The 24,103-nt window shown below is 45.9% G+C and overlaps 1 protein-coding gene across 3 annotated transcripts in view; it reads left to right on the forward strand.

The window, feature by feature from the left end:
* Window positions 1-4,335: 4,335 nt before the first annotated feature.
* Window positions 4,336-24,103, forward strand: part of cadm2b (cell adhesion molecule 2b) — a 154,761-nt gene continuing 134,993 nt past the window's right edge. Inside the window, exon 1 of one of the 3 annotated variants that reach the window (XM_076976143.1) lies at window positions 4,336-4,715. In XM_076976143.1, the coding sequence (XP_076832258.1) occupies window positions 4,655-4,715 (61 nt within the window). In that variant the 5' untranslated portion in view covers window positions 4,336-4,654. The remainder of the gene's footprint in view (window positions 4,716-24,103) is intronic. The other 2 variants (XM_076976141.1, XM_076976142.1) reach the window with 2 other exon arrangements.

Genomic DNA, 24,103 nt, shown 5'->3' on the forward strand with positions numbered 1-24,103 from the left:
GGAAATACATTATGAATGGAGTATTCCCCACCTCTGAAGGTCAGGGCATCCTTTGCTAACTGGTGACAGAAAACATTTTATTCTCACCAGTGGGTCAAAAAATAAACCATTTCACATTTAATCTTGTGCTGGGAACAGCAGGATCAATACGCCAAGCCCTCCTGCCCAGGTGTTGTCTGCCCTAATAAGAATATGCATTAGTTTTCTTACATTTCATAATGATCTTACAAGGCAGAGTCATTCTTTGCGTACATTATCATGTGATTCACAAAGGGAGCAGATTCTTTGTAAATACCCCTTCTCTGCAAATACCCCCTCTTTGTAAATACCCCTTCCATGTGTCAAATGTTCTCCTGGTTGAGCTGATCGTAAAGTCTCTGCCTCATCACAAAGCCTTCTGGGAATGAGCAGTGAGCAATGTGCTCGCGGCCTGACAACACAGCGTGCCGTGGCTCCCGTGGTGCCTGTGGGCTTACTGGACCCCTGACCGGCTTTGTCTGACAAACATGTAATGTTATACAGCATCCTCTCAGCTAGCCACTGTCACAGTTGTCAGCGTTGTACGGCGTCTCACCACAGCACAGGAACCCTTGAGATTTCTCTCTTTCTCTACCCCCCCCCATACCCCCCCCCATACCCCCCCCCCCTTACTGAACAGCTGTGATTGTCTCTTCTCAGGATTGGTACATTCTGCAGAATTCAGCACACTTGTTCAGCACACTTGTTCAGCACACTCGTTCAGCACACTCATTCAGCACATTCACTCAGCACAGTCATTCAGCACACTCATTCAGCACACTGACTCAGAACACTCGTTCAACACAATCATTCAGCACACTCGTTCAGCACACTCATTCAGCACACTCGTTCAGCACACTCATTCAGCATATTCACTCAGCACACTCATTCAGCACACTCGTTCAGCACACTCATTCAGCACATTCACTCAGCACACTCATTCAGCACACTCATTCAGCACATTCACTCAGCACACTCGTTCAGCACACTGACTCAGAACACTCGCTCAGCACACTCATTCAGCACTCGTTCAGCACACTCGTTCAGCACACTCGTTCAGCACACTTGTTCAGCACACTGACTCAGAACACTCATTCAGCACACTCATTCAGCACTCGTTCAGCACACTCATTCAGCACTCGTTCAACACACTGACTCAGAACACTCGTTCAGCACACTCGTCCAGCACACTCATTCAGCACACTCGTTCAGCACACTCATTTAGCACACTCATTCAGCAAACTCGTTCAGCACACTGACTCAGAACACTCATTTGATTAGAAATCCAAAAATTCACAATAATGTAATGTGTAGGGGAAGATGACAGAAGAAAGAGTCCATCTGATCTCCAGTTCCTGCTCTTAGAGACACAGTCTGTCCCATATTTCAGCTGTTGGTATCTGCCGTGTCTTTAAAGCACTCTGCAGTTCTGTAGAGTAACGACAGAAAAGCAGGAAATGTGAATTTGAATTTTGCATTTGTCTGCCATGCTGACTGATGTGATGTGTCTCACTGTCTACTGCAGGGCCGTGCTGACTTTGAGTACTGTCCATGGAGACCAGACAGGAGACCAGACAGGAGACCAGACAGGAGACCCAGGTGTGGACAGAGAGATGTTCAGTCCCTGAAATCTGGGCTGTGATGCCTGTGTCTACTGGTGCAGGGAATATGCTGAGTCATTTCTGAGGGGACGGTTGTGAACGTGGTCCTGACCTAGCAGTGCAGACAGCGAACGTCCAAGCTGGGTTAAATGAAAGAACATTGTTTACAGCAGAGCTGAGAGGATTGTTGCCGTTCAACCTTAAACGGCTTTGGGACAATATTTTCCTTTTAGAAAAAAAGACTGAAATTGGTACAGTTTGTTTATTTGACATTTATCTAAGTGAATTTTGTTTCATATCCATGAGCTAAGAGCCATAAATGTACCCTCTGATGAGGAAACAGCAGAATCCTAACAGCACTACAACAGGCACAAGAGTGGGTATGAACTCTCATAGAACAGACACAAGAGTGGGTATGAACTCTCATAGAGCAGACACAAGAGTGGGTATGAACTCTCATAGAAGAGACACAAGAGTGGGTATGAACTCTCATAGAAGAGACACAAGAGTGGGTATGAACTCTCATAGAAGAGACACAAGAGTGGGTATGAACTCTCATAGAGCAGACACAAGAGTGGGTATGAACTCTCATAGAACAGACACAAGAGTGGGTATGAACTCTCATAGAGCAGACACAAGAGTGGGTATGAACTCTCATAGAGCAGACACAAGAGTGGGTATGAACTCTCATAGAGCAGACACAAGAGTGGGTATGAACTCTCATAGAACAGACACAAGAGTGGGTATGAACTCTCATAGAGCAGACACAAGAGTGGGTATGAACTCTCATAGAGCAGACACAAGAGTGGGTATGAACTCTCATAGAACAGACACAAGAGTGGGTATGAACTCTCATAGAGCAGACACAAGAGTGGGTATGAACTCTCATAGAACAGACACAAGAGTGAGACTTCAAGACCAGTGAAGACCTTAGAGCACAAGATAAGATAAAAATAATCCACATGTGCCTGTTAAACGTGTTCATAATTATCCAAGTATTTTTAAATCAGGGCCTTTTTCTGCTTACTCAGAATAGAAAGGGGACAGGAATGACCCAGTGACCCACTATAAAGGGACTTTAGCACACACCACTTACCATCAACTTCACTAATAATGAACTTCATAACAATATAATTGCTAATAGTTGGTAATAGGTTTTTTTATTTTCCATCAATGAATAATATAATTCCATATGGATCATTAAGAAAGCTGCATGGCAACATGTGAAAAATATGAGGAAGTCATACAGGCAGAAGTGTATCTTCACCAGTCACACATGCCATACTTTACTTTACTCTCATTTCAGGTGCATCTACAGGCTAGGACTATTGCAGACTATGACTACACTGCAGATTAGGACTATACTGCAAACTAGGACTATACTGCAGACTATGACTATGCTGCATACAACCCAGATCAGCTATTCAGGAAAGAAAGCACATAGTGGGTCATCCAGTGAGAGATCAAACAGGGAGAGATCAGACAGGGAGAGATCACACTGGGAGAGATCACACGGAGAGATCACACTTGGTGAGATTACAGTGGAAGCTGTGAAGCTTAAGCAGAAGCATTTGTACCATCCTCTCAACTGTTTGTTCATGTTGTATGACCTTGCACAAAGCCCTTGTCTGGAGATGTCTTTCATAGGGTCCACAAAAACACGAGGAGAGATCTGACCTTCAAGATCTATTTGAATACATATATCTCTAAATGAATAGGTGTGTGTTATTCACAGTAGGCATTAGAAGATTTGCGTCTGTGTACTCCCACAAGTGGACTTTGTTTACATAGTTGAAAGAGTGCTTACTTCCAGGGGACTGAAAGAGCTGAGCGCAGAGTTGTGTAGGTGTGTCAGAACTCTGGGGTAAGTCCAGGCGGATCTGACACGCTGTGTGCTGAATCTGGGGTAAAACTAGGACCATGCTGATAAAACATGAGTCCTGGCCAGAAGAGCTAGTTCACCTGCAGCGGCAGACGAATCCTTCAGCTATCTCCACTCACCACGATTTAAAGGACGAATGACATCCAGTCCTACAGTCCAGCCCCACTGTCCAGCCCCACTGTCCAGCCCCACTGTACAGGCCCACTGTCCAGGCCTTCAGTCCAGTCTTATTCTTCTCCAGCTCAGCTCAGATCTGCAATAGCATGGCGGTGGTCCCCACAGGGATAAATTGTTTATTTCAACTTTCCTTCCTTTCTACGCTTCATGTGACTCATGACAAAGTCATGACCTTTGGTAGCATGCGTGTAAAACAGAGAACTGATCAAACACGTGTCCAGTGGCAGGGAAGACAGCGTGGCCAGGCCTGCTGTTTCCACAGTGTCTCCAAATATTGCAGTGAACCACTCTAATTAGTGTCAGTCAGGGCAAGCAGAAGGAAACGGCTGAAAATGCAATTGCACTTCCTCGAAGACAGTGGAAAAACACCAGGGCCTTTTTTTTTGCCCCTAATTACTGACGGCATGACTGGGGCCAAGTTAAAGATTTCAACCCGTGCCCCCCTGCCCCATTAACCGTGTGGTTTTAATACAGACTCTGCACTTTGAGCACTTTGTTTTACTGCATATTCTGTCTCCAGTTAAACGGGGGATAAAAACAAACTTGTCCAAACTCTGTCAAAAGGACCTCCGTTGCAGATACGAACAATTGAACGGGGTGTATGTGTCCAGCGGAGGCTGTGTCCTGAGGTTTCTCCTCGCTTTAAGAGACTGCAAGGCGCTTTACTATTGGCGAGGTGTCTTCATCTGTCAAAACGGCGTGGGCGGGGCCCGCTGCGGAGCGCTCACGGCAGGGACGGAGGAAAAGGCGCTTCTCCCCCAGTCCTGTCGCGGAGAGCATCTCTCTCCATCCCGGCTACAGTGACGGCAGCACAGCCTCCGGTTGGGGTGCCTGACAGGAAATTCAGGGCTCGGTCTGTGGAGTGCATGCGATTTGCTGCCTTGAAACTGCGCACCCGGCTGGATACGCAAACGTTCAGTTAAGGAGAAGACGCGAGACGGACGCCAGCGCACGAGCCGAGGCAAGCGAGAAGAATATGATGTCCAAACAGCACCTGCTTTTTGTGCTCTACAGCGTCTGCGGAACTGTCATTAAAGGTAAGAGCTGAACACACACGCCGTTTATCGCTGCTGGGCGTGGTGGGAGTTGGCTATCTTGCCCCAGGATAACGCCACATAGTTGATGCACTCTCTCGCAAGTGTTATTTGCAGATATGCGCGAGAATAACGCGTTAAAGAAGTTTTTTTGGGGGAGAGAGTTGCATGTGCTGCTTTTGCACGAATGATGACGCCGCATATTTGAGCGCACGAGATGGGAACGGGCATTTCTTTACATTAAGCATCAGCGCCACACCGGTGCGTGGGAAGTTGTAATGACGATGAACGAAGGAAGGTGGAAATAGACTGCACGTCTTCCACTTTAAACCCCCCAACGTATTCAAGACAATTAGCAAAGGAAGATTGAAACTGTTTCACAGTATTAACCGGTTACTCTGAAGACTGGACAAAATAACTTCAAATTAATTGGCTTTCAGTAACAGTCAATAGGCACGAGTGTGGAGGATGTGATTTGATTTTGCATGTAGCCGCTTGTGCACGAGACGGACCGATCGAACCCAAGTGGTCATCTAAGTGGCGCGCGGACGCACTACTGCTTCACGCGCGTGTATCACTCCGTTAATTCAGCAACAGTGATTTAACTCCGACTGCGCGAGCCGGAGCCGACCGCGCTCCTGTCGGATCGTGGTATTTACAGCCGTCCGCATCTTGGGGTCGTCGTAGCATAAGCATCGGAATCAGTCTTTAAGAGCTCGCGCTAAGCGGCTCGCGCAAAGGACGCAGAGGGCACGTGCCCCGCGGGGACGTGGGCTGCACGGACTGTTGTACATGCATCCAACAGTCACTCACATTTTGTGATTGTGCGTTTCCAAACGTTTAAAACGCGCGGACAAAACCGTGACATGCACGGTGACAGGCGAATGCAAACGGACCGCATTTACTGGACTGTAGAATTTCTGGACGCACTTTTCTGTTAGATTGGGCTCCTTTAAACACAGCAGCACTGCCTCCAGGGCGATGCCTGCACCCCGACCCTCTCCACTTATCCGCATCCTAACCCGAGACGCCGACGTTAAACGCCCAGATATTCGCCGAGTTCACGTGGCAGTGTCTGTTTAAGTGAACACCGATTCGAGCGTTTACCGGGACCTCACGAGATACTGAAAGGGCGGAAATGAAGGCAGTCGTTTCCCATATTGAAAATGAAAATGTGACAATGTAAATCAGACTAGATGTCTCGAGCGGGCGCGCGCTCGCGTGTGTCTGCAGTACCATGCAGAAGGACTTTTGTTCAAATCTCAAGTGACTTATTAGAGGAAACAATAAAGCCAATGTAGTTCACCTCCGTCTAGCCCTTGATTTAATGAAGGTGAATCAGAGACCATGGAAGGGATTCCAAGTTATTTTTTGTGGGTTTATTGGTCATTTGCAATTACCAGCTGTCTTCTCATGACACGGGCTGAATGTTTCTCCTGTGGTGTTTTGACTATTCTCATATCTAGGGTCCCTCTCCTTCTACTGCTGTATTAATATTCATATATTAATAGTGCTGTATTAATATTGTTCGGTTATATTCATTTTCTTTTATTTTGTATCAAAAGTTTAATTAAAATGATCCTTATTATTTTCACCGGGGGGGATGAGTGTGTGGGACTGGACTGTTTTACGGTGTTTATCAGTCATCAGTGCTGTGAGGTGTGGCACTAATCACTGTGCGTGCGGTTCTGTGAACCGGGCTCCTCTTCTCTTCCAGAACCGCCGCGACTGTAAGATGGAGTTTTATTTTCACCCACATGGGCCACTCGCTCTGTGGAAGAGGGAGAGTTTCCTCAGGCCGCTTGTACAGTCTATTTCTCTGTTTCCATGTTGTTTTTTTTATTTAGCTTGGCAACTACCTGTGATGCATAAACTCTCCCTCCCTCCCTCCCTCCCTCCCTTGCTCTCTTTTTCTCTTTCTCACTCTCTCTCTTTTCGTTTATCGGTGCTACTCATTCTGTTGCTGGATTATCATCTCTTTATGAAATGGAGCCTATTGACCAGGATTAACACTAAGCATTCATTCAGATTAGCTACCTGCTCATGTTTCCTGATCTATAAATAGAAACACTTTGCCACACCTTGTTCATTCATCCTTACTGTTCACGTCTCCTCACATCTTCAGATCTGTTTCCACTGAAACAGCCTGTGTCTGTTATTTCCTACTCGGGCCTGGCAGTACTTCAGCAGACATTTTGGACAGGGTTTCATCTGCCATCCCTCTGTCCCTCTCCTCCCAAATCCCCACACACTCTTTCCCACCTTAGCAGTTCACAGGAAGAAACGTTTGTACCAGAGTTGTATTGCGGCATACAAATTGGACCAGAGGGACAGGCTCACCGAGCCCCGCCCCTTCCCCTGCCCCGTGCGGGCCCGACTAAATGTGCAGACCAATCCTGTAATTCTGCGTCACCAGAGTCATGAGACTCGCATGCCAACCACTGTAGTTAGTGTTGGCTTATCACTGTGTTCTGACACACGGGGGTGTGACTTGCTCCGACGTGCTGCTTAAAGATGCCCCCATCCCCCTGCTCTGGGGTTTAGCCCCTCCTCCTGCTCATGGAGGGTTAACCCCTCCCCCTCCTCTTGAGGGTTAGCCCCTCCCCCTGTTTTGGAGGGGTAGCTTATCCAGGCAGGAAGGGCTCTAAGCCTGTTAGTGCAGGGCCTGGAGTGGCATGAGAACCCCCTACAGATGCGGGAGACTGGGTGAGTGTGGTCAGAGAGCCGCTGCGCTTTGTGCTAGCTGACAGATCCACATCTCCACAGATCAGTCAGGGAGGAGAGCCCAGGAGCGGCGAGCCGTACCGATGCCGCCGCGGGCAGCCGCGGGGCCCTGCTGCTGACAGAATGAGAATGTGGTGCTTTTCTCCCAGAGCCAGAGGGTGTGAGTAAATGCTCATGGGGAGCTCACTTCCGTCTCGCTTGCGTCTCGCTTCCGTCTCACTTCCGTCTCACTTGCGTCTCACTTCCGTCTCGCTTCCGTCTCGCTTCTGTCTCGCTTCCGTCTCGCTTCCGTCTCGCTTCTGCCCTTGAGCTCTTTTGGGTATACTTACGATGACTGCAGTGTGTGTCAGAATATTATCTGTCTGACTCTCGCACGTAATGTCTCGGAATGTGTGAATGGCGCATTCGTTCACACGCCAAATGAGTGACTGCATTAGTGCGCAGAATGAACAGACAGGTTCAACGCACATCGACCCAGGTGTTCTCTCCTGTTTGATGTTAGCGATTAATCCAGAAAATGGCACGATTAATCTCTCCTCATAGCAGCTACTATCACAGCTCAGCAGCCTCTGGTGGCTGAGGTGCGGCCGACGTCTGCATCTCTGGCCGCTGTAATGAGGTTGTTCACAGCAGATTCAGATGTATGTGCAATTAAAGCAGTGTGTCTGTGAAAGACTTCCCTAATGAAAGGACATATATTGCCTGCTTCAGGAGGCCATAATAACTCTCCTGATAAATGGTGCTGTGACATAGTCAATTAAAGAGATCACCTACCTCTGGGCAAGCAGACATGATAATTAGCTTCTGTTCAGAGCCAACTGACAGAAAAAGAGATAAAATATGTGTTTAATTTTTTTTTTGATGTTTAACCTTAAATTTTTCCCCAAATAGAGATAAAAGGGTTACTCTCACAGTGTCTTAAATGAGGCAGTCACACTCCCCTTCAGAATTCCTCCCAGCCAAGTGTATAAGCTTGTTCAGACATCAGCATTAATTGCCGTCATTTTGATGATCCTGGGGTGTTTGAGCAGTGAGGTGCAGGTATCTCCAGTGAAGGATACTTACAACCCACACTGCTATCCACGTGTTTGTCCAAATATGCACTGTAACAAACAAACAACTGTAAAAAAGCAAACAAATAGACACACAGACTGACAGACAGACAAACAAACAAATAGACACACAGACTGACAGACAGACAAACAAACAAACAGACAGACAGACACTAGATTAATTGAATCCCCTGCTCTACCCAGTCATTGCTGCAGATGTTTGGATTAACTGAGTAACCATTAGAGTCACATGAATTGCTGTACTGTATGCCACAGTTGCCATGACAATAGCTCCAGCAGCCCCGCCCAGCTCTGCGTCCCCTTAAAACAATTGACTCAGTGTCTTGTTATCCATGGAATCAATGCCTATATATATAAATCCCACCATATACCGTATACGATGCACCAAAGACAATGAGAGTTGTATATATATATATATATATATATATATATATATATATATATATATATATATATATATATTTACTGACCTCGATGTGTTTCCCTTTTTCCCAGTTTCTTCACTCACCCCAGTCAGTATTCTCTTCATGTACCTCATTTATCATTTAGTTGTGTTTGTTTGTATCGCTTTTGTCTCTGCTAAACATCACAGAGACTCACCCCCTCGCTCCTGGGCCCAACGGCCCATTAGTGATCTGGTCTGAGTTTGACTAATGACCTAGTCTGAGTTTGATTAGTGATCTAGTCTCAGTTTGAGTAGTGATCTAGTCTGAGTTTGACTATTGATCTAGTCTGTGTTTCTCAAGATCACACACATCTTGTCAGTCCATCCAGACCTCTAAAATAACAGAGCCAGTGTACAAAATATAAAAATAATACCTCCTGCCTGTTGGTGTATCAGGAGATTTAATAGTCTGTTTACACTGTACAGTTGTATTCTTTTATGGAGTGTTTCCATCAAGAATTATAAGTACTATTAATAAGACTAAAGCTAATGAATCTGTGGCTCATTTAGTACACTGAACAACAGCTTCGTCTGGGTCAACTGGCTGTACTGGTAGACTAGACACTGGTCTAAACTGGTAACTGGTAGGTCTTCACTTCCAGAATTTACATCCTTACATATACCTTACCGCGCTTTATGTCATCTTGAGGAACATCTGCAGAACATCTCAGTCAGGAGCCAGTGGCCAGCAGGAGGAGTCATGGGAATCTCTCATGGGAATCTCTCCGTCTGGGACGCTTTCTTCTTCATCCAGAGTGTAATATTTGGCTGTGAATGTGAAGGCTTGCTGTGGCGTCGTAGCCGTGCGCAGGCCTGACCTTTAATGGATCTCCCTGACGCCTCGCTCCCCTCGCCGGACGGCCTCGCAGCCCGTACACGGCACCCAGACAATGAATCTCATTTACTCAGCAACCCCCCTGCTGTCCTTCCCTTCACGCACCCCTCCCTCACTCCCTCCCTCCCTCCCTCCCTCACTCCCTCACTCCCTCACTCCCTCCCTCCCTCCCTCCCTCCCTCCCTCCCTCACTCCCTCCCTCCCTCCCTCCCTCACTCCCTCACTCCCTCCCTCACTCCCTCCCTCCCTCCCTCCCTCACTCCCTCACTCCCTCCCTCCCTCCCTCCCTCCCTCACTCCCTCCCTCCCTCCCTCCCTCCCTCACTCCCTCCCTCCCTCCCTCCCTCCCTCCCTCACTCCCTCACTCCCTCCCTCACTCCCTCCCTCCCTCCCTCCCTCCCTCACTCCCTCACTCCCTCCCTCCCTCCCTCACTCCCTCACTCCCTCCCTCACTCCCTCCCTCCCTCCCTCCCTCACTCCTTCACTCCCTCACTCCCTCCCTCCCTCCCTCCCTCACTCCTTCACTCCCTCACTCCCTCCCTCCCTCCCTCCCTCACTCCCTCCCTCCCTCCCTCCCTCACTCCCTCCCTCCCTCTTCACTGTGCGGGCGAGGCCCTGTGGGCGGCCGTGTGCCCACTGTTGGACGGATCCACGGCGGTAAACGCAGCGCTCCGTGCCAGCCTGCGAAACACTCGCCAACTGGGCACGTTTGGAGTTCCAGCTGGGTTCTCCTCCAGCTGGGTTCTCCTCCAGCTTGGTTCTCCTCCAGCTGGGTTCTCCTCTCGTCTCCTAAGTGGGGGTCTTGCTGCCACGCGGAGAATGCAGACAGCTATCTTCACGTCTGCTTTGTTTCGCCAGTAGTCTCTGTGCAGCGAAGCGCAAATTATATCTTTATTAGGACTGTCCAGACGGTCCAGGCGAGGGGCACAAAGTCAAACCTAATTCGACTGTCCCTCACCTTCTTGTGAGCAGACGTCCTCCCCAGGGCCAGACCAGAAACAGGTAGCTTCTAATGTCAAATAGCAATTAAACTCCAGATATGGAGCAGTGCAGTGGAATGTGTGAGACATCTCAGTGGTGTTTCAGCAGAGACAGTTAGCAGCAGAGCAGATTGAAAGTGTAATCAAAGATTAAACAGGAAAAGCAAAGAGCCATTTCATATCCAGCATGTATTAGCGTGATACAGACACGGGACAGTGTAGTCATTGATTCCTGTTCTTAATTTACTCGCCGAGACAATTGAATGTAATCAGCGAGTGGAGAGACAGATGCCCAGCGCGCTCTTGTGAACCAAAAACACTCATCTCCATCATCTCAATAGCACAGGTCCTACCTCACAGCGTACGACGGTCACACTCGGACACGGAAATGGAAATGTGTCTTTTGTCGTCTGTGTTTCTTTGAGGACACTGACTTCATGACCCCGTTCAGAACCGCAGGGTTCTTCCGTGTCGATGGCCCACTCCCTTAGACCCCAGGATTTACTTCCTGCAGCTTGGATTTTCTAATTAGCTAATCCAGCTGGTGGAAGTAATTAGTGAAATGAAGCAGGTGATGTACAATCAGGACTTTATCAATTTGGACTTTGACTTTTAGAATGTGCACAGCCAGCGCTGTAGTTCTAGACACAGTGTTGATGTGTGGGCTGAGGTCTTCATGTCCACATGTGGTTCTAGACACAGTGTTGATGTGTGGGCGGAGGTCTTCATGTCCACATGTGGTTCTAGATAGCTGCTGTTGGGGCTGTGGGCTCAGGTCTTCATTACAGACTCTGGGAATGTTCTCTGCCTCACGCTGCATTTACTGCATTGGGTGGATGAGGCTGGTGGGCTGAGGCGGGTTTAAATTATTCTGCAGAATGTACATTATTACGTATTTTGCTGTGACTCTTGGCAATCGTCCTCTGTGACATTCTCTGCTTCTCTTTGATTATGTGGCTTGAATTCAGAATAATTACATGTAGCTGCAATGACATTACACTCTCTTTATCCGATGGATAATTGCTTTTTACCAGCACTAGGGACTTTAGCCGTGATTACTCGGTTAACGAGGATTAGGAGTAGAACCATTTTATAATGCACTTCTCAGAAATAATCATATACAATAAGATACACAGCACCTATCACATGTTATAGTAGAAGATTTTAAGGATGGTTAGAAGATTCCAGGTGTTCCTTATGAGCCTTATGGTACAGTGGAAATAATAGTTATAGTAATAATAGAAATAACAGTAATAGTAATCAAACAATTGTAATAATAAAGAATATTATTAATAATATTAAGAGTAATAATAACAATAATAGTAATGGTAATAATAATAATAGCGACACTAGTAATAATATTAATAATAATATATAGTAATAAATAGTAACAGTAATAATAATAATTGGAATAATAGTAATAGTAATAATAATAATAGTAATGTAATATTGTTCTAAAATGCTGCGTCACATTAGAATTTCTAAGCACACCTTTGCCTTTGTACCCTGTAAACGCCTGTGGGAGCTTTTTTGTCATTTCTAAATGTATACATTAAACAAAAAAACACCAATATAATTTTATAATACAGTGAAATGGAGGCACCAGGAGCTGGAAACACAAATGTTAGTTGATATGTGTTTATATTCTGCCACCGATTTGATCTTTATAAAGGTTCTCAGTGCTGAACGAAGGCCATGAAGCAGAGGCATGATGGATCTGCAGGTGAAGGTGGAGGGGGCGGAGCTTGGGGCGAGACCTGGCTCGGGCGAGAGGGGAGGGGGTGGAGCTTGGGGCGGGACCTGGCTCAGGGGCGAGGGGGGAGGGGGGTGGGCATAAAAGCCCAGCAACTCTGTGTCCTCGTAAAGACGGATCAGCACTGGGAACCAAAGCTGCATACTGATTGTGTGAAAGGCAAAAACCCTGAGCTAGGGAGCACCCTGTGCTCAGGGAAAAGATGCCCTTAAACCACTAAGCTGAGAGAGAGAGAGAGAGAGAGAGAGAGAGAGAGAGAGAGAGAGAGAGAGAGAGAGAGAGAGAGAGAGAGAGAGAGAGAGAGAGAGAGAGAGAGAGAGAGAGAGAGAGAGAGAGAGAGAGAGAGAGAGAGAGAGAGAGAGGGGCAAATGGAGAGAGAGAGAGATTCAGTTATATTCAGTTTGGTTGATTCCTTTTACCTCAGTTACTGTCATCATCATTATTATTTAGAATTTCACATTTCTGCTCAGTTTCCCTGCACAGAATAAACCTGAAGGAGGTGAGATGTGGGGTGAGATGTGGAGTGAGATGGGGGGTGAGATGGGGGGGTGAGATGTGGAGTGAGATGGGGGGTGAGATGGGGGGTGAGATGTGGGGTGAGATGGGGGGGTGAGATGGGGGGGTGAGATGGGGGGTGAGATGTGGGGTGAGATGTGGAGTGAGATGGGGGGTGAGATGTGGAGTGAGATGTGGAGTGAGATGGGCAGGAAAAAACAGAGTGAGAGGAAGAGATGAAGATGAAAAGGGAGGGAGATCCAGAGAAGGAGGAAGAGAGAAAGAGAGAAAGAAAGAGAGAGAGAGAGAGAGAGGGAGAGACATAGAGAGAGAAAGAGGGAGTAGGCGAGGAAAGTAGGAAGAGTAAGAGGTACAGAGGAAGAGAGGAGGATGGAGGAGGGGAGAGAGGTAGAGAAGGAGAGAGGGGGGGATGGAGGTGGGGAGGGAGGTAGAGAGGGAGAGAGAGGGGGATGGAGGTGGGGAGGGAGGTAGAGAGGGAGAGAGAGGGGGATGGAGGAGGGGAGGGACGTAGAGAGGGAGAGAGAGGGGGATGGAGGAGGGGAGGGAGGTAGAGAGGGAGAGAGAGGGGGATGGAGGTGGGGAGGGAGGTGGGGAGGGAGGTAGAGAGGGAGAGAGAGGGGATGGAGGAGGGAGGTAGAGAGGGAGAGAGAGGGGGATGGAGGTGGGGATGGAGGAGGGGAGGGAGGTAGAGAGGGAGAGAGAGGGGGATGGAGGAGGGAGGTAGAGAGGGAGAGAGAGGGGGATGGAGGTGGGGATGGAGGAGGGGAGGGAGGTAGAGAGGGAGAGAGGGGGGGATGGAGTGGTGTGGGGAGAGAATGACAGTGAGGGAAGCAGGATTGAATCTGAGAATAAACATATCTGAGAGAAAACAACCCTGATAATAATAATAATAATAATAATAATAATAATAATAATAATAATAATAATAATAACAACAAACATTTATGTGCATTCTCTTTAATAAATAAGGCATATAATATTATGAACTCAATATTAGAATATTTTATAGCATTTTGTTGTTGTCCTGAGAAGAATTGAAAAATATTACAATTTATCTGTGCCTGACTCTTTTTAAGTATAGTATCAATTATATTGCATTTAATACATTGTTTCTATATCAACTCTGACAAAATAATGTAGGAGAAACAGAGAGAGACCTTTTATATACTATTAAAACTTTTTTGTTTTATTTATCTTTTAGAAGTCTCAAACTCAAGTACATAGTCTTATTTAAACACAAACACAAACACTCACACACACACACACACACACACACACACACACACACACACACACACACACACACACACACACACACGCGCGTTTACATGCTGTACCCATGTGTTCCAGTTGTGTCAGGGTGTTTTATGTAATCATGGCTTGCTTTCACTTTGAAAAACAATGAGAAGAGAAAATAGATTCTTGGTCCTAATTAGGAATATGTGGCGGGAATTATCTGTGGTCAGGATGGACTGGAAACCATGGAAACAGCTAAACAGCAGTAGTCTGTGAATAGAAAACACTAGAACATTATGACCATGAAGTACCATCAGTGATATGTGTGTTCTCTGGTTTTGGTCAAAGTTGAATCTGGACAGAGCGACAGAAAGCCTGATGTGTCTTGGGCAGACTCTCACGAGGACGTCCTGACTTTGGGCGTTAGTGCCTCCCCGCGGAGCTGCTGCCCTTGGGGCCTGAGAGAGGAGCTCAGGAAGAGGGCGATCCCAAAGGGTGCCTGCAGGGCGGCGCTATGTCCCTCCCACACGCCTGCCGAGCTGGATTAAAGACTCAGCGCTTGGGCTTTTCCCTGCGTGTAGATCAAGGAGGTGTCGGAGCGCTCGGCCACGAGGAGCGTGCGAAGAACGTGCCCACCGAGAAGACGTGAGACGTGAGAAGATGGAGCACGTAATAATGGCGGACATTAATCAGAGCGAAGGCCCTGGGTGATGTCAAATGTCACCCCGCTTTTTGGAAGGTGTTTCCGTTTCAGTCCTTTACCCAGATGAACAGCTGTGAGTTCCCCCACCCCACTACATCACAGCGGTCTTCAGTGCTTTCTCCCGATTAGCATTAGTTCACTCGTTTAGCATCCAGTTACACTTGCTCAAGGTCACAAGTTAAAGTGTTTCAGAAAGAGTGTGACTGCCATGCCCTTCTGATGCCAGACTCCTCCGCCAGGGCACTCTGGGGCAGCTCTGTGTTAATCGCCTTTGGACTTACGCCACAGCGCCCCGGGACGGAGACCGAGGAGGGTGTGTTTCTACAACCGTCCTCTGCTTCATGGCAACTGTAGCTAGGGTAAAGACAACCCCGACATGGCTGTCATGGAGAAGCCCTCTCCACCTGATTTTTAGAACACGTGTAAAGAACAGGATTGACATGTGGTCTGAATTTATTTTAAAATTTGCTGCCACTGCGGATTATTGCTCCCGTACACACATCCAAGAGCGGAAAATGATGACAAAGTTCTGTCTGTGTCTTTCACATCCAGGCACAATTGTGCATTTTAAATGATGTGATTTTGTCTGGGCCTGAATGACTGCATAAGGTGACTGACACATGTCCAGTGAACAGGGACAGGTCCGTGGGACGCCAACACAATGACATTAAATGAACTTAGTATGATGCTTGTGCTTCTCATTCCTTTAACGGAAAACGAATCCTTTGAAAGTGGTGGTGAGTGTGTTTGTGCTCACGTACATATTTGCCTCAAACCTGGCCCCTGTCCCCCTGAACCTCAGTGACCTGCTGGGTTTTACTGGGTGGTTGTATCTACACCACACCAACCATGAATCGGAAGGAATCGATGCACTGGCCTTTAGGACTGTGTCCACATCTCAGTGGACATCTGCTAAAGAGAATGTGTGTATGAAGAGTGTGTAGAGTATGTCTGTGTGAAGTGTGTGTGTAGAGTATGTCTGTGTGAAGTGTGATCATAGAGTATGTGTGTATGAAATGTGTATGCATAGAGTATGTCTGTGTGAAGTGTGTGTGTAGAGTATGTCTGTGTGAAGTGTGATCATAGAGTATGTGTGTATGAAATGTGTATGCATAGAGTATGTCTGTGTGAAGTGTGTGTGTAGAGTATGTCTGTGTGAAGTGTGTGTGTAGAATATGTCTGTGTGAAGTGTGATCATAGAGTATGTGTGTATGAAATGTATATGCATAGAGTATGTCTGTGTGAAGTGTGTGTGTAGAGTATGTCTGTGTGAAGTGTGTGTGTAGAATATGTCTGTGTGAAGTGTGATCATAGAGTATGTGTGTATGAAATGTCTATGCATAGAGTGTGTTTGAAGTGTGTGTGTAGAGTATGTGTGTATGAAGTGTGTGTATAGAGTATGGGTGTATGAAGTGTGTATAGAGTATGTTATTAATGTAATTTCATTGAAGAAATTGAATTGATCTCTACACTAGCCACATGAATGACTAGGCCTGCAGTTTTTGTTAATCTTTTAAGTAATTCTTCGTGTGAAAAGCTTTGTCTGTATATATGAGACTATTTAATACTGTATTGATCTTCTCCAGTTCAGTTCACCTTTGAGTTATTAGTGACTGAAGTGAGTTACAGGGGTGCAAGATTAAGCCACGAGGTTAAATGATCATTTTATAGTCTTAATGGGGCAGTTGTTCTCTGGGCCAAACTCCTGGCCTCTCGCTTATTAACTGGGTTTCATTTGATCATAATTTCTTTAAAATTATCAACCTTTATTCCCCCCCCCCCACACCACACACACACTATGTACATTTTCACTGTTCTGGTGTCCCTGTTCCTCTTCAGTGATGGTGATGTTGATGGCTCTACCTGATACAGTACAAGGCAACTGTGTTTACCTATGCAGCAAAGTTGGCTGCACCAAAACTGGACCATCAGTGCAACCCTGTAATTGGCTTTGAGTGTGCGATGTCTTGCCCTTAAATCACCATGGAGCACCAGATCAAATAAAAGCATTGACCTAAATATATTCTTCCTCATCATATCATTCCTGCAGTCTTGTTCAAAAGCTACTAAAAACAAGTAATCAAAAAAAGATTTAGAAAGTAAACATGACAACCGAACAAGTGAGTTCGATAGTGTGTATGTGATGTCTGGGTTTGGTATATCCTTTGTTCGGCCACGGCTTTGGGCTGGTGGTGCAATTGGACACTGTCTATAGTGAGCAAAAAGATGTCATTTATCTGTTATTTAGGAGGTGTTCAGGTGGTAAAGGTGAACCCTTCCTGCCCATCAGGGGGGAGAGGCCCAGGCATGCTCAGTAGAATACCCATCCAGGACATGTGACAGGACGTCCTGGACATCACCAGCTGCAGGACTCCTGCCAATGAGAGTGATGCCTCCTGGATGTGCAGAATGATTATTTGCAGTTTGAGGTGCTGATAAACAAACATCAGGGCAAGAAGATCTTCAAGGTCACCATAACTGTTCCTGTGATGAAGACGTCTTCATTGTCCTGCCTCAACGACACCTGTCCCATCGCACTCACAGCCACCGTCATGAATGGCTTTGAGAGACTCCTCATGAAGCACATGAAGACGCATCTGCCCCCTCACTGGACCGCTCACTGGACCGCTCACTGGACCGCTCACTGGACCACTCACTGGACCTCTCACTGGACCGCTCACTGGACTGCTCACTGAACCACTCACTGGACCTCTCACTGGACCGCTCACTGGACCGCTCACTGGACCGCTCACTGGACCGCTCACTGGACCAGTCACTGGACCGCTCACTGGACTGCTCACTGGACTGCTCACTGGACCAGTCACTGGACCACTCAAGCTCACGTATCATCCCAAACAATCCACAAACGATCACCTCCACCCTTCACCTGGCCTTCACCCATCTGGACCGAAGGGAGCCCTTCATTAGAATGATGTTCAGTTCAGTTCAGCATTCAGCACCATCATTCATCAATATCTCATTGCTGGGCGTGAACTCCTCTCTCTCTGTATCTGGATCCTGGCCTTCCTGACTCTGAACGTCAGTCTGGACGAGGAGCAGAAGCTCCGGCACCCCCACACTGAGCACTGGGGTCCCTCCAACACCCCCACACTGAGCACTGGGGTCCACCTGGCCTGTGTGCTCACCACTCTGTTGTTCACTGTGGTGACCCACAACTCTGCAGGAGCGCACAGATCGCACCACATCATCAAGTTCTCTGAAAACACGACTGTAACGTGTCTCATCAACTGGGTTAACGAGTCAGCACGAGGAGAAGAAGTGCAGTGACTAACAAAGCGAACAACCGTCTCTGAATGTGGACAAAACAAAGCCACAGTTATTCACTTTGGGACATTATGGAGTTTTCATTCTCCTCTCAACATCAAGAATCAAGAGGCCCTAGTGGAAAACCTCACCTTGACCCACAACACTAACTCCATAGCCTAAAAAGCCCAGCAGTGGGCAATCTCATCTCCAAGCTCATCTCCTTCACCATCTTCACCATGTTCTACAGAGGAACAATCGCGAGCACCCTGAGCAGCTGCATTACTGCCCGGTTTGGAAACTGCTGCATCTCAGACCACAAGACCCTGTGGAGAATAACGAGGAGAGCTGAGAAGATCTTCGGGGTCTCTCTCCCCTCCGTCATCATTTACACCATGATGGAGGTCTCTCATCACTACTGGCTGCTTCCTCAGTGACTCCTGTGTTCATATTCACTGTAATCACATCCGATTACAAGTACTTATGTCATAGTATGTTGCATCTTTTTGCACATCCACTCAATGTCATGTACTGGTCGAAGATGCACTATGCTGGGATTATTTGGTCCTGTGTTTAGCATCTGTTGTTTTTGTGTCAGTGTTCAGTGTGGACATCTGCATTCACAGCAGTGCCAGTGTGCTGATTCCTCATTGCTCGGTGTGGAGTTGCATCCATGTTCCGGTTGGTGCCCAGCACCAGAGCCACGCGGCTGGGCCGCCCAGCACCAGGGCCACGCGGCTGGGCCGCCCAGCACCAGGGCCACACGTCTGGGTCGGCCAGACAAGGACAGCTCTGCCTTGTACTCTCACATCCTGGGCAACCAAACCTGCTCAGGAAGTATATCTCGGCTTTACCGTCCACAACAAAAAACCCCAAAGGATCGAACGTTATAAGTTTGAAGGTTTTACCATAAAACCTCCACAGTGTTTTATGTCCATTTTACTGTAAACGGTCTGACTGTAAATAAAGAACAACATGTGTCTCTGAGTTTCGATGTGGTTCGGAGGCATCGTTTAGGTTTTTAGATTTCCTTTCCATGTAACCGTAAATTACGTTCGGCATTCCACAGCCTTTCTGTCAGAAACAGCGCTCCTGTCTCTGAAAGCAAGGATGGTAAAATTAGAAAATATATTAGTGCAGACACTGATTAATTGGAGTCTTTAGATATACTAATCCTCCATGAACTATAAAGACATCAACTCATTATGGAAAACAGAATTAAAACCTCTCTCTGGCTGCTTCATGTAAGCTGCCTGAGGCTCGGAGCGGACTGGTTCCTATGGAGTGCTTTAGTGTAGCGCCAGTAGTCTTGCTGGTATTAGTTCTGTCAGAGAGGAGCAGATGGGAGTAGATGCCCAGCGAGCTTCTCTTCAAGCATCTGTTAAGTGACTTTGAAAAGCCGTACATACGTGTTTTAATGGCCACCGAGAACACTTTCTCCTTCGATCGATCCGCAGCAAACATGTCTTTTGTTTCCTGGCTTAGATAGTGAACGATGAGGAACTTTTTCTGTACTGTATGTCATATGTGCTGAGCCTGCGTCTCATGCTGGTGGTGTTGCCTAGAAGTGCTGGATCTGGACTACAGGGGGATTCATACCCAACTCAACTGGATTAGTCTCAACTTAACACATGCTACGTTTTTGTATTTTCATGTAATGTGTTTCATAGATGTTGCACTCAGTTTAGTTTTATGAAAGTATATAAGTATATATACTTATATACTATATTTAAGTATATATTATATAGTATAATAGTATATATTTAAGTATATATATATATATATATATATATATATATATATATATATATATATATATATATATATATATATATATATATATATATATATATACTTACAGCACTTTCTATCTAGTGCTGTATGTGTTGTTTTGGTTGCTTTAACATAGATATAATACATGTAAATTGTAATACATTACATTGTTGTGCTTCTGAATGGTTCCTGAATGGATAGATAGATAATACTAAGACCAAATAAACAGCAAATGGACACTTGTTTTCTTTTGTAACTACTAGAACACACTGACACATAATTATATTAAGAGGACTACATTGCTATATGCTGCATTGCTATATTACTATATTACTATATTGCTATATGCTATATTGCAGTATTACTATATTGCTATATTGCTTTCATTGTTTGTTCTGAGATGTCTGATGAGCCTTATCCATAAATCTCCTGCTCATCACAGACTGATGTCTATAGTGGTCATGAAGAATATTTTTATTCATAATGCATGAACCTCATTTTTATGTCTGAATCTCTGAGTCATTTCTAAATCTCATTTCTATGTGCAATCAATGCACATGGGATGCGTATAACGCAAATTAGAACCCTGTGATACTAACAGATTTTCGTGCAATTTGCAAGTGACAAATTTGTGTGAAATGCATTTTGTCTGTAATTTGCAGTTTAAAGGTGGCCAGATTTCCAGACTGTGTGTGTGTGGCTCAGTCCACTTCACTTCTTAATTAGTTTAATTTCTTAATTTGTTTCATTTCTTAATTACTTAATAAGGCAGAACTTCACTGCAGACCAAGCATCAATAAGGCTGAAAATCTTTGAAAAAAGCTTTCTAAATCCTTCTCTGATCTATAATGAACTGCTATTGTGGAAGACATTTTTGGCTTCTAAATGTCATTACATTTTTGTCTTGGTAAGAAAGATTTTCACAGTCAAACGAGGAACTAGTGTTTCCCAAGGATATTCAGAATATTCTTGCTGCTCCGTTGACTTGATCATATCTACTATGTGGAGCACCCACACCTTTTTAGATGTTTTTGCTTAAACTGGACTCATAGATGAGGATCAGAACCAGTTTGACAGAGCTGATTCTAGTGGAGTTCCTGCTAGTTGATCTTCACTGTCAGTACAGATGCTCTTGGTAAAGAAGGGTGAAGACAACAATACAACAATAAAGTGGAGGTGTTCATCACTGAGGTGTTCATCACTGAGGTGTTACATCACCTAGGTGTTCATCACTGAGGTGTTCATCACTGAAGTGTTCATCACTGGGGTGTTACATCACTGAGGTGTTACATCACCTAGGTGTTCATCATTGAGGTGTTACATCACTGAGTTGTTCATCACTGGCGTTTTACATCACTGAGGTGTTACATCACCTAGGTGTTCATCACTGTGGTGTTACATCACCTAGGTATTACATCACTGAGGTATTACATCACTGAGGTGTTACGTCACTGAGATGTTATGTCACTGAGGTGTTACATCACTGAGGTGTTACGTCACTGAGATGTTATGTCACTGAGGTGTTACATCACTGAGGTGCTTCTCCTTCTATCTGGGAAAGGTCCAGTCAGCCTCATGTCATTGTTACCCCCCTCGGGGTAGAACGGGGTGGCCATTGGGGAGTTGAGTGGGGGTGGGGCAGTGGTTGGGAAGCTGTTTTTAGCTCTAGGGGTGAAGAAGGGGGTGGGAAGTGGTGATTGCTGTAGTGCTGAAACAGGGGCTACAATTAAGACACACAATGCATTACCTACGCAGTAGATTTTGACGCCTGTGTATTTGTTGCTCAGTACCCAGGCCAGCTAGGTGTCTCATCACATCAGTCCTGCTGTCAACACCCTGCTCACGAGCCACCCCCCAGGGCCCCGACACAACAATGACCACGTGCTGCCCCTGCCCCTTCACACGGCCCCCAGCCCTTCACCTCCTTCCTGCCCACTCCCATTAATACAGCCGTCACACGCACGCCCCTGCTGTCCAAACCTGCTGTCCAGATGGCGGAGGTCCAGGACGCGGGTGTCGTGTGCCTGGATAATCTGGCATCACTGAGGGAGGATGAGCCAGCAGTGTCCGGCGGGACATCACAGGGTGGACACGGCAGCAGGGGTTAACTGAGACATGTCCTCACAGTCTCATCAATCACTGTACAGTGCACACCTCACAGACCAGACACAGACATAATGAAATGATGGGTAACGGCTTCCCTGTTTCAGCTTTTGACCTCTTTCCTCCTTCCGGCCTTGTCGTTCAGCAAAGTGAATAATGTTTTGAAAGCAGAGGTGCAGTCAAGAATCATAATCTAGTAACAACAGTCATTTTAACAAGAATGACTCGGCCATTGTAATAGTAGCCCACAAGAAATGAACTCAACTGAGACAACTGACAAAAAACCTCAGTCTACTTTAATTTCAATCAAACGCTTATAAGTCAGTAACTCCTACAGCATTTGTCGTGGTCCAGATTCAGGTTTTGATGGATATCCTTTTGTCTTTTTGAAAGGCAGTGGGTCTGCAGTGGAAAACGTCGTGGTTGAAAGAGAAACATGATAGGCAAGCACTGTGGGTGTAACTGACAACAGAGTAGAGAGAAATTAAGCATGAAAAATGAGTTTGTAACCAGAACTGAATGACAGTTTGAAATTGACTAGCACTCCTGAGTAATTTGAGTAAAACACACCTGAATAATCTGAGTAAAACAAACCAGAATAATCTGAGTAAAAATACCTCAATAATCTGAGTAAAATACACCTCAATAATCTGAATAATACTCACCTGAATAATCGGAGTAAAGTACACCTGAATAATCTGAGTAAAACATACCTAAATAATCTGAGTAATACACACACATGAATAATGAGTAAAACACATCTGAATAATCTGAGTAAAACACTCCTGAGTACTGCTGAAGTACTGCTGTGAGTACTGTTCTGAGTACTGCTGATGGGAAATATCCTTTAGAGAGTAAAAACTACTATTTTGCTATGCATGAATTAGTACTATGCATGAGTTCTTACTGCCCGTCCCTGCTGTACAGCAGAAGGCCATCCTGGTTGTTTCTGTCCCTTTCTAAGTGTGAATATACACATTGTAATTCCATTTGAATCACTGTAGGAGACATTACAGCCAAATCTCTTTTGACAAAGCATTATTCACCATTTCTTCACAAGAATATTGGGGAAAACACATGGGCTTCGGGTGCATATTCATTTTGCAAGCAGTTTCTTTTCTTATGGCAAAAAGATTTCTGGAGCACTAAGAAATCTAGTTCAAAACTCTGTTGACTGTGTTTGCTGTATGCCAGCATTGGCAGAGCGGAGGTGAAACAACCCTGCATGCCTTCCTGAAGTTTGCAAGGACATCCCAGCTGGTCAGTGCAGTGGAGTTCCCACCGGACTTTGGGCCATTACTAAAAAGACTTCTGATTCTGATTGGCACAGGGTTCCTGCGTCTTTGTAGTACGTGGCTAACTAGCAGCTGGTATTGTGTTGGAGCTGGAGCTGCCTGGGTAGGGGCACATCTAAAGAAGCATCAAGAACCCAGCATGCTTCTGCAAGGAGACACTGAGTTTGAAGTGAAGACATGAATGATCTTTGGCAGGATGAAGCCTGCTAGGGAAATGTTGGACATCACCTTTACTCACCCGCCGAACGGAGCGTCAACACGAGCATGACGTTTTCTAAATTTCCTCTCTCACGGAAGTAAAGTTGGATAAAAAATGATTCAGTATAATTGAGACGACGGTAATAACGGTACATAAAAGCACGGGTGAACCGCGTCAGCGGGTGTGATGGGATTGGATGGGGTTTAGGCATTTCCACATCGCCTTAATACCTGGATAATCCTATTCCAAGCACACACACACACCTGCTACAGTGGAGTCCCGCCATCAGATTTATATGCAGACTGCTCTGATACAACTGTGATAGCTTTACTGTGATAGCTTTTCTGTGATTGCTGTACTGTGATACCTTTACAAAGCTGTTGGCTCAGGTCTGTGGACATTTAGAGAATGTACTGTAACTATCAACACTATCAGGGTAAAATTTGCAAGATAAATGCGAACTAAATAAAGACATGTTTGTGCCTCCAGCTAT

The sequence above is a fragment of the Brachyhypopomus gauderio genome, chromosome 16, assembly GCF_052324685.1.
Source record: "Brachyhypopomus gauderio isolate BG-103 chromosome 16, BGAUD_0.2, whole genome shotgun sequence".
In the NCBI taxonomy this organism is placed as follows: domain Eukaryota; kingdom Metazoa; phylum Chordata; class Actinopteri; order Gymnotiformes; family Hypopomidae; genus Brachyhypopomus; species Brachyhypopomus gauderio.